General features: G+C 42.6%; 1 protein-coding gene across 2 annotated transcripts; it reads right to left on the reverse strand.

The window, feature by feature from the left end:
• Nucleotides 1-363: 363 nt before the first annotated feature.
• LOC100695880 (axin-1) lies at nt 364-18,536 on the reverse strand. Of its 2 annotated transcripts, none has more exons than XM_025908022.1 (13): nt 18,339-18,536; nt 16,724-17,404; nt 15,024-15,217; nt 14,690-14,845; nt 13,365-13,499; nt 13,146-13,242; nt 10,730-10,867; nt 9,559-9,949; nt 8,614-8,791; nt 7,988-8,161; nt 4,056-4,352; nt 3,813-3,962; nt 364-3,728 (listed from the first exon to the last, which is right to left on the reverse strand). In XM_025908022.1, exons 1-13 carry the CDS (start codon nt 18,372-18,374, stop codon nt 3,602-3,604), a joined length of 2,754 nt encoding a protein of 917 aa, XP_025763807.1. In that variant the 5' UTR covers nt 18,375-18,536; the 3' UTR covers nt 364-3,601. The 2 variants fall into 2 exon arrangements, with proteins under 2 accessions (XP_025763807.1, XP_005462692.2); XM_005462635.3 differs by having other exon boundaries at nt 7,988-8,164; nt 18,339-18,535.
• Nucleotides 18,537-19,079: the final 543 nt, after the last annotated feature.

The following is a 19,079-nucleotide window of genomic DNA, read 5'->3' on the forward strand; positions in this document are numbered from 1 at the left end:
AGGGGTCCACACTAATAGTAGTAAGGTATACCTATTGCAGAAGCTAGTGAGTGTACGTACATACAGCCCTTATACAGAGTCTATATATACACACACACACACACACACACGTAAGTATGCTGTATGTATACTCAAAATACTGATTTTATCTCACAAGTTCATCCAATGAAGTGGCTCCTGAGTGTACGTGTCATTGTTAAAGGTTGCCTGAATATTTTAGTGTTTTTCCATCACCAGCTACAGCTATCACATAAATGCAGAAACCAAACTGCAGTGGTGTACAAGTGCAAAGCATCTGAAAGTTAAGACTTTTAGTTTAAGGCAAAAAGAGAAAGCCATATAAAATACATTTAACCTCAAAAATAAAGTTGAGGATGAATTTATTCAACATCTTTATTATGAAGTACCCTTTTAAAAGAAATGTACAAGTGGAACCAGCACAGTGACATCTTGGCGTTGGAAAAAGAAAAACAAAACAGAAAACACCATGGACATTTGGTGCAGGTCTGAAGACACGTATGAAATGATAATGTACATATTTACAGCAGAGGGTTGATCAGAACAGAAGTGAGAAATAGCATGACTGCAGCTAAAAATACAAATGGGACTGAGTGATGATTAAAACTAATAATAAAAAGCATGGATTGGTTTCAATAAACACATTTTTGAAAGGTTAAAGGCACTGTGTTTCACACAAATCAACAAAGCAACAGATGCAGTTATTTGTTCTTGTCCATCAAATCATAAATCTCAAGAAACAACTCAATGTAGTCATTCAACTGTCCCTGGGTGCTCTTTCTAATAAAACAGATGCAAAATATATCAGAGGGCCAAAAGCAGTTTGCACATAAACATTAAACCAAAATAGACAGTTCAATTCATCTGGAAACATTCCTTATAAAGAACATGCTCGCTGATTATTAAAATTACATTTTTTTCTTATAAACAAATACATTTCTAAATTTTTTATTTCATACTGAAGGCATAATGGGTTGGAGTAAGGACAAACATTTTCTGATCCTATGCTCCTCTTGCTGGGCCAAACCCAGGATGATTTCTATTTGACATTAATGCAACACATTCAATTAACAATCAGCATCGAGGACACAAAACAATCAGGTGAACAGATCAATAGTGAACCTGTGCTCAAGTAGCTGACATGATCGATCCTTCGAGGATATGGTGGACCAAAGTAAAAAAAAATAATAATAATTTTTTTAAAAAATTCATAAAGTTACATTCGGCTTACGTAGCTGGTGTGCCCTCAGTGCAACGTTTGCACTGCGCTTTATATTCTGACCTCAAGGCTTTACTGCGTTATGGTACAAACACAAGCAGGTTAAAAGACTAGCTTGACATTTTGAAAAATTCACTCTGCTGTTTTCATAACAAAAAAGTGACCAAATGTGTAACACTCCTCGTGTCTATACAGTAAACGTGAAGCTATAGGCAATTAGCTGAGCTTAGAATAGAAGACATCTCGCCTGGCTCTGTCTACATTTCACAGTCTGCCTCCCAGCGCCTTTCAGCATTTCCTAATCAGCATGGATCTATAACCTGAGCTGAAGGCCTTACAATCATTACGATCTTACAATCTTACTCCCACCTCAAATCTGTTTTTCCCCACCCGCAAAAGCGAGTAGTTATTAGACAGCTCATCAGGCTCTAGGCAATCGTGATAGGTCCTCTGAATCATCAATTTATATCTAATAAACTAGCAATCCACAGATCAACCAAATATCAATACTGGCATATTTTGAATCATCTACCGTGTCACCAATTTTGTGCTGAGATAGTGTGATAAAGATCTCAAAAACCTTTAAACAGTTTAGAATGACAAAAACAAAATAAATAAATAAACAAAAACTAACAATCAGCTATCAACCAAACTATTTTAAACACCGCCACTGACCCAGAATTTCATCACTGGTGCCACCCTTCTTATAAACCAATGAACAACAAATAACTGATAATTAAATTAAATTAACTTGTAGTTAAAACTCACGTAGTTTAACTCACGTAAGAGCCAGGGTAGGTCCAATCTTCCTAGTAAACTATAAACTAACAACTGCTGGCTTTAGCTTTGCATTTACCGCTTAGATATATGAGCTGTATTAACTTATCACAGTATTCCTGGTGTAAATTTCTAATGTCAAACTATTAATTTAATTTGGAGAAAGGAAAAAAAAAAACAAAAAAAAACAACCCTGCAGTTTTTAAACTCAGTGTTCCTCTACAGAGTTTAAAGATGGAGGAGGAAATACTACATTCCCTCACAGTTCTGTCAAAAAACACACATTAGATAGCTGTGGACTGCACATACACGTGTATGTAGGCGAAGGGGGATCACACTACACTCTTTGGCTGAGTTCAGGTGTACACGATGGACACTTAACGCTTCAGAATAAGCACTGTAGATATGTAGTAATGGCACTGGCCAGGCAGGCAGGCAGGCAGGCACCTAGACTGAGCTTGGAGTTCTGTGCGCAGGCTTTTGATATAGCAGAAGACTTCTAAAGTTACACAAGGGGACAGTGTGACCGTTAAAAAAAATTATATATTGTGGTCTTTTTTGAGGGTAATAAAAAAAAAATCCTATATTTAAAAATCCTCCCACAGTAGAACACGACTGCACACTCAAAGGTAAACAGTACAGAGCTGAGGTGCAGTGATGTGGTATACTGGGAAAAAACAAACAAATCGGCTGCCCTGAAATGACTAATGAACTAGCTTCAAAACATACACAATAATACAACATTAAGTCTGAGATATGACGAAATTAAGCTGCAATAATAAGTAATAGTACCTGCCTTGTACATACACAATTCAAATAAAATGAAAACAAGTAGCTAGAATACTTGTCTTATTAAAAATACGGTAAACAAGTTAAGCAGAGAACTGTTGTCTGAACAAGGTGATGTGAGAGATCACTACGTGACTTCTAGGAATTGAGGGTGAGCAGGTTTCTCTGTTCTGAGGCTATGAAGTCAACGAGAGGCAGGCTAAATGTTCCACTCCCCAAAAATCTTCTGTCACCAGCTGATGAGGAACAGAGACAGCAAAAGGCAGCTAGACTCCCTAGAGGAACAAAACTGCTTCCTTTACCGTCCTGAGCACCGATTGAAGAGTTTCCGTGGTAATGTAGCAGCATCGTAATGGTCTGCGGAGGACGGGCTCCTCCAGAGCAGAAGTGGAAGACTACTTTAAACCTCTCTCCTTCAGCAGTCCCCTCACCCTTTTCCCATCCATTGCAGTAGAAGTGGAAGACTGGTCAGACATACCTGAACAGCTCTCCTTGATCGTCCACAGTGGAGACAGGACAGGTGAAATAATTTATGTTCTTCTACTACCCGCTGTATCATCTGACTGAGCTTCTTTGCTTTATGTGGGTTTGGATCCAGGCGTTGATGTCCCGTAAATATAACCGCCTCCTTAACGCTCGAGCTTCGACTATGCAGCGCAATCTCCATTCGGTCGCACGTTACTCCTTCCGCCTTTCTACTTCCCGTTGTTCGTTTTCTGGCAGGTGAATTTCAATCCCACCTCAATGTTTTCTTCCTCTTTTTCATGCCATTTGATTTGTTTTCATGTTCCCAAAATTTCAGTCAACTTTCTCCACCTTCCCGACGATCTTCTCCTCGAAGATAGGCAAGATTGCGTCATCGTCACGAACCTCCTCGAACACCACACCACAGTCAAACTCGTCGCTCACTTTCTTGAAATAGAACCTGCACACAAGCACAACTGTAAGAGCACATCTTTAACATTCCCACACACACTTATGGCTTTTTAAAACCTGTCTATGTATTTACCTGTAGTGGCCCTTTTTGGTAAGCAGCTCCTTGAACTGGCCCAAAGTCACTACACGGCCTTTGACAGATGTTCGATATGGAATTGGTTCTCCACAAAAGTAGTAAGCCACTGTCATGTTCTCGCACACTTGACGCTTTCCAGACTTGTGCCTGAGATGGAAAAAATACACGTTAAACACACAAAAAATAAACATTAAAAATAATAACAATAATCGAGTACACAGAATTTGACCTGACACGTACCTAGGCTTGACCTGTTGTAGTGCAGCCCTCCTCCTCTCCTCCTCCAGCCTCCGTCTAGCCTCCTCCAGCTGGGTGAGGGGATTGGGAGCTGGGTTGGGGGGCATAGCTGGGTCCTGGATGAAGGGATGAGAAGGCTGGACTTGGGTGGATGATGAGCCGGGGATAGCGGTGGACACTGAAGAAGGGTTACGTAGTTGCGCAGAGACCCAGGGGTGCACAGCTCCAGGCCGCTCCACTGAAGCTGGACGTGGCGATTCGCTGCTGGTTCCTGTCCTCCTTGAGCTACTGGTGCTCCCTCTGAAAAAACAAGAGAATTGCCTGCATTAAAATGGGCACAGGAACTAGAGCCTCACAATATGAGACTATGCTTCATTGATCGCTATATGATTGCTTTATTGATCGCTATATCAAGAACCACCGAAATACTGGTTCTTGATATAGCGAGTATGCGTTACTCAGGACAAACATTTAAAACCTGAAGAAGAATAACCCCCAACATAAGCAGAAATGATTTGTTCGATGTCTGTGAAGGTTCTCAGTCATCCAGGTCATCGTAGTCGAAGGAGTTTGCAAAGAAAAGCGTCTGGACTTCTTTAAGTTGCTTGAAGACGTTTCACCTCTCATCCGAGAAGCTTCTTCAGTTCTAAGGTCAAATGGCCGAGAGTCCCAGATTTAAACCCAGTGGGAGTATCCCCCCAATGAGGGACAAAGGACCCCCTGGTGATCCTCTAATCACATGCGCCAAGGTGTGAAAGCGGGTGTGGGACCTAAACAGCCAGGGTTTCGGGTGAGCCCATTGTGAAACCTGGCCCCACCTTGTCATGTGAATTCCTGAGGTCAGATGGCCCAGGATGTGAGTGGGCGTTAAGGCGTCTGGGGAGGGAACTCAAAACTGGATTATAGATGGCAGACAGTTGGTGTCGTAAACCACCGCCTCTGTTCAAAGATGGTCGCTCACAGTGGACATAGATGGCCTCTTTCACTCCTCTTTCAAACCATCTGTCCTCTCTGTCCAATATGTGAACATTGGCATCCTCGAAAGAGTGACCTTTATCCTTGAGATGCAGATGGACTGCTGAGTCTTATCCTGTGGAGGTGGCTCTTCTATGTTGTGCCATGCGCTTGTGAAGTGGCTGTTTGGTCTCTCCAATGTAGAGGTCTGGGCATTCCTCGCTGCACTGTACAGCATACACCACATTGTTCAGTCTGTGTGTTGGAGTTTTGTCTTTCGGGTGAACCAGTTTGTGTCTGAGTGTGTTGCTGGGTCTGAAGTACACTGGGATGTCGTGCTTGGAGAAAACTCTCCTGAGTTTCTCTGATACACCGGCTACATAGGGGATGACAATGTTGTTGCGTCTGTCTTTCTTATCCTCCCTCGCTGGTGTCTGATCTTCTTTTCTGTGCCTCTTTGCTGGCTTTATGAACGCCCAGTTAGGATAACCGCATGTTTTAAGTGCTTCCTTTACATGTGTGTGTTCCTTCTTTTTCCCTTCAGGCTTGGAGGGAACAAGTTCTGCCCGGTGGTGTAGGGTCCTAATTACTCCAAGTTTGTGTTCCAGAGGGTGATGGGAGTCAAAGAGGAGGTACTGGTCCGTGTGTGTGGGCTTCTGGTAAACTTCAATGTTGAGGTTGCCATTCTCTTCAATGTGCACCGCGCAGTCCAGGAAAGGCAAACAGTTATCCTTTGTGTCTTCCCTGGTGAACTTGATGTTTTTATCCACAGCATTAATGTGCGCAGTGAAGGATTCCACTTCTTGTGTCTTGATTTTGACCCAGGTGTCGTCTACATATCTGTACCAGTGGCTGGGTACTCCTCCTTTGAAAGAGCCAAGAGCCTTTCTTTCCACTTCCTCCATGTAAAGGTTGGCTACAATAGGTGACACAGGGGAGCCCATGGCACAGCCATGTTTTTGTCTGTAGAAGCGTTCGTTGTATTTGAAGTATGTTGTGGTAAGGCAGAGGTCTAACAGTGTGCAAATCTGATCGGGTGTGAAGTTGGTCCTGTCTTCCAAGGAGCTGTCTTCTTGTAGTCGTTTTCTGACAGTCTCCACTGCTTCCGTGGTGGGTATGCAAGTGAAGAGAGAGACTACGTCAAAGGACACCATGGTTTCATCTGGATCCAGGGTAAGTTTCTGGACCTTGTCGGTGAAGTCGGTGGAGTTCTTGATGTGGTGTGGGGTGTTCCCCACGAGAGGTGCAAGGATGGTAGCAAGGTGTTTCGCAATGTTATAAGTGGCTGAGTTTATGCTACTGACTATGGGTCTGAGTGGGACCCCTTCCTTGTGGATCTTAGGAAGTCCGTAAATGCAGGGTATGGCATCCCCTGGATAAAGGCGGTGATATTTGAGGCGGTCAATGATTTTGTCCTTTTCAAGGTCTTGAAGGCAAGCTATAACTTTCTTTTTGTAGCTGCTTGTGGGGTCTCGTTTTAAAGCTTTGTAGGTGTTGTTGTCACTGAGGAGAGTAGTGATCTTTGTGTGGTAATCTGTTGTGTTTAGGACCACGGTGCACCTTCCCTTATCCGCTGGTAATATAGTGATGTTGTGGTCTTTGCTCAGGGAAGCGACGGCCTTCTTTTCTTGTAGTGTGACGGAGGGACTTTGGCACTGGAGAGGGTGGCTGAGACCTTCATCCTGATTTGCTCTGCTTCTGTCTGTGATAATTTATTAATCCGTATGGCGGTTTCTGTGGCTGTGATGAGGTCCACTATGGGCAACTCTTGCGGAGAAATGGCGAAATTGAGTCCTTTGGCTAAAACCCTCTTTTCAGGTTCAGTGAGATTCCGGTCTGAAAAGTTCTTTACCCATTTCTCCCGACTGTCTTCAGGTGTGTTTTCTTCTCTGAGTTGTGTGGTTTCAGACTGAGGAGTGTGGGTTTTTGAAAGCAAAGTGTGAAATTTCCTGCGTTGTCTTTCTTTTCCTTGAGAGTGTTGGGCCCGCTGAGCCTTGTCCACAAACTTGTGAACCTCTTCTAAGATTGGAGAGGGTAGAAGGGTTTCCAATTCCTGCAGAGTCTGGCTGATCTTGATCTGGAGCGCATCTATAGTGAAATGGACCTGTCTTATCCTTTCACTTAGAAGGTGATTCTGTGCTCTCTGTAGAATCAAGTCTGATTTGTTCGATGTATCCATGTGCTCCCCTGTGAGATTCTCCCTCTCCGATGCTGGCTAAATAATATCACTTTACTCTCATTTATTAGTAGGCTCCAAATTCCATTCATTTGCAGTAAATGTTAAATATTTCTAAGATATCTATGTCTTTCTGATCCTGTTTGAAGGGAATGGGCATCTGCCACATGGTGTTGTACACAAAAACTCCTTTTTAGCATCACTGGTGAAGAGAATTAAACTGTCACAAATAAAGTTATACTTCATTTGCGTTGTTACTGACAACATGTGCAACAAGTTCCTTCCATGTTAGAGCAGAACACGGGCAATCTGTAACACACCTATTGCTGGAGGGCGGCCTTGCCGTTAATCTTGCTGGCACAGGTCTGTTATGTATGCCAGCTGACTAGTGCCCGCACACACAGTTATATGGTCATGGGTTAATAATAAAGAGTAATCATTAGCCAGGTTATTGCTTAGCTGTGGGCACAATCGCAGATTCCATTTGCCGTTATCAAAGTGTCATCTATAAGGTCACTGAGAAATTCACTTTGCTAAGAGCAGAGTCTGCTTCTACTTTGACTCTCTGCTTTAAATGGCGACCAACAACACAAAGTGTTCTTCTTTTTTGCCAAGTAAAATATCAATGCCAAACCACTGCCAAATAAAAAAAAACTGTGGTATTTTCAATACAATATATCTGATGAGAAAGAAAGCACATCACCTGTATTCCTAATTTAATTTTTATTTCATTATTTGATCTGAAGAATTTTAAAAATTGCAACAACTATAAATTACTGTCAGCTTTAAATATAAAATGACTCACCCATGGGAACTCTTTCTCTGTCTGTCTCCATCCATCATCCATTGCAGGATCTTCTGGTTTCTCTCCAAATCCTCCATTGGTACTTGTGCCTCCAGGCCACGCCCACTCTCGTCACCTTTCCCCGATGCCTCTGATGTCTTCTTACAACCTCGCCGTGATAGTGTGCTGCCTTTACTACTGCAGAACAAACAGGTAACAAACAAAACCAAAAAACAGTTGGAGTCATCTGATTACCTAACAGCATAGACAAGATAATATACTTTACTGCCACTAGGGCACTGCCAGGATACGGACTTGTGCTTAATAGTAGTATAATACATTAAGGAATACAAATGTATGCAAAGTGGAGCCTATCCCAGGGTGTACCTGTCACAGGACAAACACACAGAGACAGACAACCATTGGCACTCACTTTCACACCTATGGGCAATTGAGATTCATCAATTACCTAACCCTAGTGGGGTTAGGTTAAAGGGTTTTTGAGTTGTATGCAAGCAACAAAGAGGTGAAGATGTCACTCAAAGCTGGTAGGTGGAAGTTAGTGATGCCTTGTGCAGTTTCTACAATCCTCTGCAGAGCTGTTCCCCTTCCATACAACTTCCTATAGACCAAGTGCACACGCTTACCTATAACCCATCCCCTCGAGTGTGCTGGCTCCAGCTCCGTCAGCGTAGTTTCGACTTCTCCCGGCATACTGATTGGCTGACTCTCCATTCCACAGGAAGTTGGGCTGAGACCTACTACCCGCTTCCTCTGGCCCATCCCTTCCTCTGTGGTGGTACAACGGCTTGTGGTGATGCATACCTGAGATGGAAATCAGTAAAGTAAATGGAAACTCACAGCACTGACATCTGTGCTATTCCACCTGAAGAGCCAGTTATGGCTTGCCATTAAAATTTTTAGTAACAGGATGTACTAATTAGTCCAAGCATATTATAGTTCCTTCCTCTGTGTTGTAAAGGTCCATTAAAAATCTCAAGACTCCATATCTTCACATTAACTCAATATAATGAGCACAAGTTAAGCCTACTCTGTTATACCAACATCAATATTAAACAGAGCAACAACAGCACATTATTCCACAGCAACACAAACACTAGAGCAGAACAACAACTATTTCTTGCTACTTGAGGTTACATTTGCCAAAAACTACAGTGTACAGTAGGGCTGGGGAATACAGTCTCCAAAAAACAAAACACCCTTAAAAAGACAGGGACACAGGATATGAACCAGGTATAATGTTGTAGTATCAGCATTAATTTCTAATGCACAGTTCCGCAAATAAATAACATAATTTTTAATGTTTGTAGAAATAATTTACCCAAAATTGTGCAATGTAAGAAAAAGTCTGCACTTTTTCTAAATGTGTCTGTAGAACTAGAGAGGACATGTAACTGTGTCCGTTGGAGAGTTGCTTTAGAGACATGTGGTATTGGGGGTATTATGGGGCAGTCAGTCTCCATGCTTAATACAGAGAGTAACCTGGGCCCACATTTAGATAGTCTGTTTGCTGCTGAAGTGCTTTGGAAATCGTACTCAACCATTTCTCCCTCCCTTTCACAGCCTCTTACCTTTGACTCCAGCAGCAGGCAGACTGTGACCTGCACCTCGGTGTGCAGGGTAGTGAGGCGGCCCGATTCCCCCGTCAGGTGAACGCGATGATTTGGGAGGAGTGTGTCGACCCCCTCCTGCTAAGGTGCTGTTGTTTGCCCCTGGCGACTGGCAGCCTGGCGTCCTCATCACCCGCTGTACGTGCTCATCCAAAATAGATTCTGGGTCGTCGTCATGGGGATCGTCTATGGGGACCAGGCCGCCGTAAGTGGCGACTGTTGCAGTGTTAGCAGTGGTCTCGGAATAACGGGCACCATAAAGAGGTGGAAACGATGAGGGGACGGGGACAGACATGCTATGAGAAGACATTGAGGTTGTCATGGAGACGTCAGCATCATCCCCCTCTTCTTCCTGTTAAGAACAGAAAATATATTTAGTTTTTCAATTTTTAAACTGGGCTGTACATCAACACAGAAGACAACGATTAAGGTGATGGAGGCTAATGAATGTGTTTCTTTTTTTGCCCAGCCTTTCTGCCTATGTATTACAAGCCGGATGGCTTCGTGGCAGTAACCTGACACCTAAAAAAAAAAAAAGTTAAAAAAAAGAATTGGGCAAACTTTATGTAAAAATACTGTTGTGCCAGTTCACCTGATATCTGCTCACTTAGAATCACCAATAATTAAACTATCGATATATAATCCCAGAGTGATTCTCTCTTCTCTTGATGGCATAGTCTCTCCTCTCACCAGCAGCAATGAGTCTATACAGAAGCAATCACTGTTAAAGTGGAATGCTAGAACCAGATTAACTGAGTGTAATATTAAATTCTCACCGTGGCCGGTCGCAGCAAAAAGAAATAGCAACTTTTCTGGCAAGAATCATGTTTGTCACTTGGTACAACAATGTGTTGCTGCCTAATGCAATTCAACGCTACTGCAAGAGAGCAGAATCAATCGCTAAACTGTTCACAGGCATTTCTGCATATATGGCATAATGCATTGTCTAAATTTCTACTGTGTAAATCTCCTTGTAGATGAGAAGCTAGCTGTGAGTCTGGAATAGAAGTGACAGAGCTGCATAGGCAGGCTGACTAAAATGGAAACAACTCTCTCTTTCACTTATAAAGTTTTAATTTTGAAGAATTAAAATCACATTGCAGGGTGCATATATACACGATTGTGTACTCACCAGCCGTACTCTCTTCAGCCTCTCTTCGAGTCTTTCCTGAGCCTCTCGCTCTCTGAGCACCGTCTCCAGCCTGCTGATGAGCTCCGCTGCAAACCTCTCAGGCTCTACGTGGATGTCCTTTGGCATTCGATACGTGCGCTGTGTATTGACACAAGTAGAAATTATTACATACTACACATGGGTGCATATGTCTGCTGCCATAATTTAAATGACAAACTTATGAATTAATATGCATTTAACACATTCAAATGGGGAAAATTAACGTGTGCAAACAATCAGTGATAGCAATTTGTGACAGTTATGGTAATTCCTTCTCAACTACTTGCAGATAAATACTGCCTTAAGACCACCTCGAATTATGAGCAACATCTACTCCTCCAACGTCTGCAAACCCAGAATATAGAAATATGTAAATATGTTTTATTCCAAAGCTTTAACTGGTGCCAATCAGATGCCTCTCAGATGTCACTTCTCAGTGTCTTTACATCGAGTGCTTTTAGTTTTTAATGGGGCTTGTGATTTCAATCAGTGTATAAGTTGATCCTGAATTTTTAAGAATCCAGTGCTGACTTTTAAATAAGTTGCTGAACTTTAGCTGTACTCATTTTGACCAACATGCTGGTAGTGCACCAGGATCTCAGCTTTGCATGGGATGCACCTTTACTTCCAGTTTAAACCGTGGAATGTGTGCACAAGTCACTTCACTGACACCAAAAAACACACAGCACCTCTGGCAGGGGTTCAACACAGTAGCAGGCTACAAGCCCACCGATCAGACACGCTGTAATGACCTCGCACTGCCAGATAACCTCAATACCCCAACAACAAAGGGGTCCCGTCGTCACCTGCCAACCAGATCATGTTCTGAAGGAACGTGTAGAACAACTGAAAGAGGTTTTTACAAGGACATTTTCAACATCGTTCTCAGACAAAATAACATTCCCACTTGTCTAAACGGCACCACTATAATTTTTTGCCCAAGAAATCTGACCCAGCTTGTTTGAATGACTACCACCCTCTAGTCCTCACCCCAAGACCTGTGAAATGCTTTGAAAGGCTTGTCTTGCAACATAATAAGTCACATCTCCCTTCTAACCCCTAGAATTTGCATACAGAGAAAACCAGCCTACAAAAGATGCCATTATATCCAGCCTGCACCACCTCAGTCTGACTCATCTGCAATACAGAAAGTCATACGCATCCTACTGATTCAAGTCAACTTTTTATACTATCTCGCCACAGCAGCTTGTGGAGAAGCTGAACCTGCTCCGTGTGGGAACTGGTACCTGGAACTGGATCTTGGGCTTTCTTACACAGAGCTGGCAGATGGCCAGAAAGGAAGAAAACAACACAATATGCTGAATACAAGATCGCCTTAAAGGGTGTGTATTCAGCCCATTATTGTTCAAGATGCAGACACATGACTGCTCTGCTAGTTTTAACATCAACCACACTAAAAGGTTTGCTAAGGTAGGCCTCATTGCCAATCAAGATGAGTCAGCACACAGAGGGGAGTTGACAGCCTGACAACCTTAACCTCAACACAGGAAAAAACAGCAACAATGAGATAATTGCTGACTTCTCGACAATCAGTTTCACCTTCCACTGATTGATGGTTCTGTGGTAGAAACAAAAGCACATAATTTCTGCCGATATGCCAAACTGATGACATCACTTCCAGTTACTACACCACCACAGCTTTAATCAAAAAAGGCCTAGCAGCACCCTCCGCCTCCTCCACATGCTGACAAATGCAAACCTGCCAACTCCCCATAAATTTCTACCGAAAATTCTACCACTGAGTCTATTCTCACTTACTGTACTACGTCCTGGTTAGGAAAAAGCAAATGGGAGCAAAAATGCAAATTAAACAGGGTTGTGAGAACACCATGAAAGGTCACTGGTACCACACACCCATCTCTGCTAGACATTTACAACCAGTGCAGTCTGGGCATTGCCAACATCCCCACTCATCCTTCTCACAGCCTGTTGCAGCATTCGCTCAAGGACCACACACACACACACACACACACTTATGAAACAGCTTTTCAACCCACATCGATCACAATGCTGAACCAGAACAACAAGAAGGGCTTTACTCAACATATTTATTTACTTGTGCATCACTTATTTATTATCGTCATGATATTTTACGCTGCGCAAGATACCAAGCTGCTCTCCAATACATCGATCCGTGTCTGAATGATACACTGAAAGCGCTTAAGCATAGAAAGAAGTATGAAAAATACAAACGGGTATGAATTTAGCAAAGATTACAAAGTTGTACTCTCACAAAAGCCTAATAGTGTGCAGAAAAACTTTAAAACTGCATTCCAGTGTCAAATTCTGCACATATTTCGCTGTGCATGCAGCAATACAAGAACTGATATTACAGGGAATTGCTGTTTGTACTCACAGGTATATGAGGTAGGGGCACACGTCCGTTGGCTTTGGCACTTTCATGCATCTCTTTACGATGCTGTTTCCAATATCTGTATGGAGGAATACCATCTCTACACAAACACAGAGGGAAAAAAAAAGATGAACAAAAATCAACTGCAGATCTGTAAAATTTATACAAAACTCAAAAGTGTAGTACTGTCCGAGGTGCAGCAGGTTGTCTTTGAGTACTTACACACTGCTGTCGGTCAGTGACATTGTGTCTGCATCGCTCGACATGCTCTGCTGCTCACTGTCATTGGCACTGGTTGCTGGAGCCCGCGCATAGCCCATGTTTGCGTAGTATGGGTTTATCGGCTCTCTCCATGGCCTGAAGAAGAATTGAGACATCGTGATTCATGTGAAGGAGACATGTTAAATTTTCAGGGGTTCTTACAAAACATTCGCACCATTTTTTTTTTTTTTTTTTGTCTTAGTCATGTCTGATATGATGCTTGTGAATTGTGCTTTAAAAAAATAAATAAAGAGATATGAAAGCTGTGTTAAAGGCTTCAAAATCTACGGAGTGTGAAGCGTTCCGATTAAATACACAAAATGGAAAAAAAAGGCTCAGAAAGTTTGGCTGCACACAAAATTTGCTCTTCTCAAGAAAGACTTGTGTTCATGATTTCGCAATAAGAAAAAATGCCACCTACTCTTGATATAAGTGGGTGTGCTGCAAAGATTCCCCGAAAAGAGCTATTTGCAATCTTGAAAGGGTTACAAAGAAGCTAACAGAAAAAGGTCTCAGCCTTCCCACATGAATATTTCCACTATAAGAATTTCAACAGGTATTATATATGTATTACTTATTATAATGAATAATATTATAGATGTATTTTGACAATGTTTGTAAATGACAAACTCTAATTTCCAAAATATTACCCTTGCATAATACTAGGTCAACTACACTGCTATACACGAGACAAGAAACACCCACTGTTTCCCACGGGACAAGATAGGGCATGTGATTATGTACGCGCACATGCATGTATGAAAGCGAAAGGAGGGGCACTCAAGCATTTTAAAAATGAATAAACATAACATAACCCAACCCAAACAAACATAACCCAATATCTACTTAGTAAGAACATACATAGAAACAATCAACAGCCTCTCCACAAAGTTCCTCCTCAAACACAGCGATTCTGAGTCCACTCGCTTAGACTGCAGCTGGTCCCTGCAGTGTTGGTCCCTGTTCTGTTCTGCAAGTCTCAGAGAGCTCAGCCCAGCAGCATCAGCTCTCCACCTGCTGTGGGTTCTACTTAGAGCTGAGTCTAGGGCTTGCAGCAGATCTCCAGAGAACCAAAGACAAACATAACCAGCTGCAGTCCAAGTCTGTCCAACTGCAGGACAAGGGAAACACTAGACGCAAAGGATCGAAGCTGACTGGTTAGCACAGAACGTTCAGATCTAGACTATGTTTTTAAAAAAACTGACATCGCATGGAAGTTTCAATAAATGTTTAGACATTATTTATGTTATGATTGCAAAACAGCAGGCGTATACACACACACACACCTGTACTCCCTGCTGTCCTGCCTCCTCCTACTGGCTGAGGCTCTCTGTGGTGCCGTCTGCATCAGCAGTGTCTGAGTCAACCTGCAAGCTGGTGTGTCTCCACAGTCGTCCTCATCCTTTTCTTCCTCCACTTCCCTCACTCCTCCTCCTCCACACCTAAGATCACATTTATGTTATTAAAATATTTAGATAAATGAATCTGAGCTTCAAATCTTTGTTAGAGCTGTTCTGATCAGCTGAGACAGATCAGTGAAGTTTACAGTTAAATCCTATGCAATGCATAAGAACTGAAATGTGGAATAACACAAAGTCTCAAGTTCCTTTCTCTTCTCACCTCCACTCCTCATCCTCAGCGAGTGTAGGCAAATACCCAGAAACAGGCTTGGCTGGTCCTGATGAAGGGCTCTGATCACTGGGGTTGGGCTTGGGGCTTTCTCCCCCTGTCCGTGTGTACTCCAGGTACAGATCTGACTTAAGGAACAAAGGGTAGGTGTTCTCCTCGATTATGGTCTGGATCTCTGTCTGAGCCTGGAACACACAAAGACCAAGTTGGTACAATAAAAACGAAGACATTATTTCTCACCTTTAACTAAGCTCACTGTGACACAGTGCTCCCAGACTGAAAGGCTTTGCCCTTTCAAACTATATGTTTCATGCCAAATGGATACTCATTACAGACCAACACAATTACACAGGATATACCAGCATTTATGTTAGAGACTACACAGCTAGGTTAACACCTATTCCAGACTGAAAAAGCAATGTGTGTCAAACCACATGCAAGCAATAAACCTGAAAGGGTCAATGTACATCCCTCGATGTGGCTTGGCACAAGTCAAGTTGGTTTGAATTCTAGTTGAACAGTACACAGCTTTGGTTTTTATTACTTTGATGACTTGCGGAGAAACAGCAATGGAAATAAAATCAAACGCAAGTCTGTGGAACAGCTATAAAGAAAGCTAATTGAAACAAGCTTCATTTGGTCTATCACAGTAATACCCATGCATTCTTACTCAACATAACATTATTATGTATACTCTATGAGACTCAAGTCTTTAAGACTGGTGATAGAAGTCTCATAGAGTATACATGTGGTCTCAACATTAAGAAGATAAAAATGAGCAGTCATCTACGCAAAACTGAAAGTGTTGAGGGTTAAAGAGGGCAGAGAAGAGCAGATGATCCTTTGGTGTGGTTTGCTCATTAAGGCAGAAATAAAGCACAAGGAAACACAAATCTGTGGTTTAACAAAACAGCGACAAGTGTGTGACTCTTGCTCTTTTACTTTTCCTGTCAGGATGAATGCCTCCTGTCAACCACAGGAACACTGTCAGAAGATCAGAAACGGATTGAGGTACTCAGGAAGTATAACTGCATTTACACCGTGGGAACCTGGGTTAGCTTATAGTTTTAGTCACTGTTCCCTCCCCCTAAATAAAACCCTAAAGTCAATGAAGCAGAACTGAAGCGCCCTGACATATCTAACGCATGTTTCAAGACAGCAAAAGCTGCTGTGCATTGTTCTTAGATTGTTTTAAATACCCAATGGAAATGAACACATGCAAGAACAAACTCTGAATTATAAATATGCTACTTTCCATGTTCTTAAACAAACATGCTCACTACAAAATCTGACCTGTATAAGGGCTGGTTAAATAGACATGATGGAAGCAGACATGGCTTTAAGTTCCTCAAATCTAGGGGTAAATATTGACACTGAAATTATAACGACTTGACAGGAATAGACCCAGTGCGTATCAGTGAGAAGAGCGAAAAACGTAAGTTCCCAGCACCAGTCAACTGAAAGCACAGCCATATGAAAGCCACTGTCTGATTTTTTTTCGTCACGAACTACCTTGCCAACATCCACAATTCAGTTTCAGTTTCCTAGCATTGGCACCTTAATGGCTACAGTTTCAATTCCTTAACCAAATCTGACCATTTAAACAAAAGAAATAATAGCTGTCAGGAATCAATAACGGTATCTACTAGACTGCTTTCCTATTAAATATTACAATATAAAATTCTAATAACCTGTTCAAAAATGGCTGCGTCTGGATGCGGCTTTCCCACGCAGTCTCTGATGAAGCTCTTGGTGGCAGCTTTGATCTGCCTGGAGACGATCCCATTTCCATCTACGATATACTTTCTGTAGATAGCCTTGGCCAGCTTTGCCCTCTTCTCCTGGCTGGTCTTCCTAAACCCAGAGCAGGCAAACCAGAAGTCGAGAAGGTCTGCACACCCTTCCTGACACAGGAAGGTTCTGAACAGCTGGGTGCCTTCCCTGTCGTCCAGGAGGGAGTGAAGTGACTCGGCCCACTTCAGGTAAGGAGGAGTTGGTGAAGCAGAGCCCTCAGGTTCATAGCCCAAGTCCAAGTCAGGGCGACGTGGGGTCGCAGACGACGAGGAGGGTGTATAACTTGACGGGTCCCCCATTTTAGACGACAGGGGATAGCCTGCGGTTTGGGAAAGGGTGTTTGGACGGGTGTTGACTGACTGGACTGGGGGGTCCACGTCTGAGCCCTCCTCACCAGGAACCGGGGGCCGCGGCGCATCCTCTGTAAAGTGGGTAGGGCCACTCATGGAGGCCACAACCCCACCCCGCCCCTGTACCCGATCCCATGCAATTCTCTGACAACGCTCATGTCTCTGATTGCACAAGGCAGAGGTCAGATATTCCCCTTTAGCAATGACTTGGCTGGCAAACAATTTACCCTGCAATGGAAACAAGAAAAGCAGTTAGTTGTAGCAGTGGAAGGTGATGACTCAAACACAAATATTATTGCTAAGGTGAGAATGATGACTTGAGTCATACCTCATCACTGAACTGTGTCACACCACTAATACGCACACAGTATGTATATATTTAGAGTGCGAGAGATCACTGAGTAATAACGTTAGATGATGAGCAGACACACGAAGTAAAACAGTATGATACTAACAGTATGAGACTCATGAGAATAGAAACTGAAAATACTGCTAGTTTGTTAACTTGGAATCTAAACTTACTAGCAAATACACCTCAATTTAAATAATCTCGTATTTCTCCAACTAAGTCTCCAGTTTAACAAAGACCAACTCAACGCGCTTTACTTGAGTGTCCAAGCTTAAGTTCACCAACAAGTTTATTTCGCCTGTGTAGCAGCTAGCTTTAGCGCTAACTCCTGTCAAATCACACGCTCGGTATTGCTGGACACTGTTTTGCAAATAACCAACTAATGCTAACAAGCTAAAATGGCTAGCTAGCCTTGTAGCAATGCCACCACCAATGCCAGGGCTTTGAAGTGAGAATCTCATTCATCTTGGCCTGCAAAGACGGTGGGGGATGGGCACCGAAACAAACTCCACACAACACGGGCCTCCGTGCAAAAAAAAGAGAAAAAAAAGGAAAAAAAACTTCAGCACTAGAGGAAACTATAAACGTACTCGTAAAGAGCACATCTGTACAGAAGCAAGGCAAACTTCCTTGTTGTTTAACCCCAACAAATCTAGTCGCATAAGATCAAACAAAACAAGAAAGCGAGGGCACGTTTCTGACTCTGCTGGCTGCAGCGCCAGCTAGCTTGATGTGTTAGCTAGTTTTGATTAGCTGGCTAGCTTAGCTAGGTCCGTTAACGTCCCGTGTTTTCCACAAAAGTTTACGTCCTACCGTCTCTGAAAGCCCGTTCCCCGTAATCCGCTGCATTGGGGATACTGGCGCGAACAGTGTACTCCAAAACGCAGCATATGGATAGCTTTTTGAGATTAAATATTAACGAAAATAACCCGTCGTCTTGTCCTTAACTCCCCATGGTGGCTGCTTTCAGAGCAATAATACAGAGCGAGTGAGTACGTGAGTGCACGCCGACTGTGAGCGGAGCGTAGTACGTTTCTAGAAATGCGCCGGATAGAAACGCCAAGCACACGAAAAAATACCCGAGATTCTTTCATCTTATCCACGATAAATGCAGCGATACGTCAACGTTATTATAAGTACGCGTGCATGCACAATTTCCCAGTAGTTACAAAAATATACGAAATGTAAAAGTATTTACTATGCAAGGCAAAACTGACTGATGCAGCATTTTGATTCTGCAGGACTGTAGAGCTAATTCAAATTGTTTAAATTAAATGCTGGGATATTTACTGAAAATGTGTTTGTTTGTTTTTTCAAATTCAAAGTATGACTGCCAAGTCAATGTAGTAAAGTACAACTAGACCCCACAGCATTTATCGAAAAAGGAAAATGTGCAAACTGCACAAGATTTAAATATCCAAGTAAATTTCACCTATTTTAGAAATGCACCTAAATGCTGCAATTTAGCAAAGAGAAATTAGGTTCTTCTTACTTCTGACATTTTAATGACTTTGCACTTAGAAAGTGGTCCATATGGTAGTGTAGTAACTACAC

The sequence above is a fragment of the Oreochromis niloticus genome, linkage group LG6 (assembly GCF_001858045.2).
Source record: "Oreochromis niloticus isolate F11D_XX linkage group LG6, O_niloticus_UMD_NMBU, whole genome shotgun sequence".
NCBI classification, from domain to species: domain Eukaryota; kingdom Metazoa; phylum Chordata; class Actinopteri; order Cichliformes; family Cichlidae; genus Oreochromis; species Oreochromis niloticus.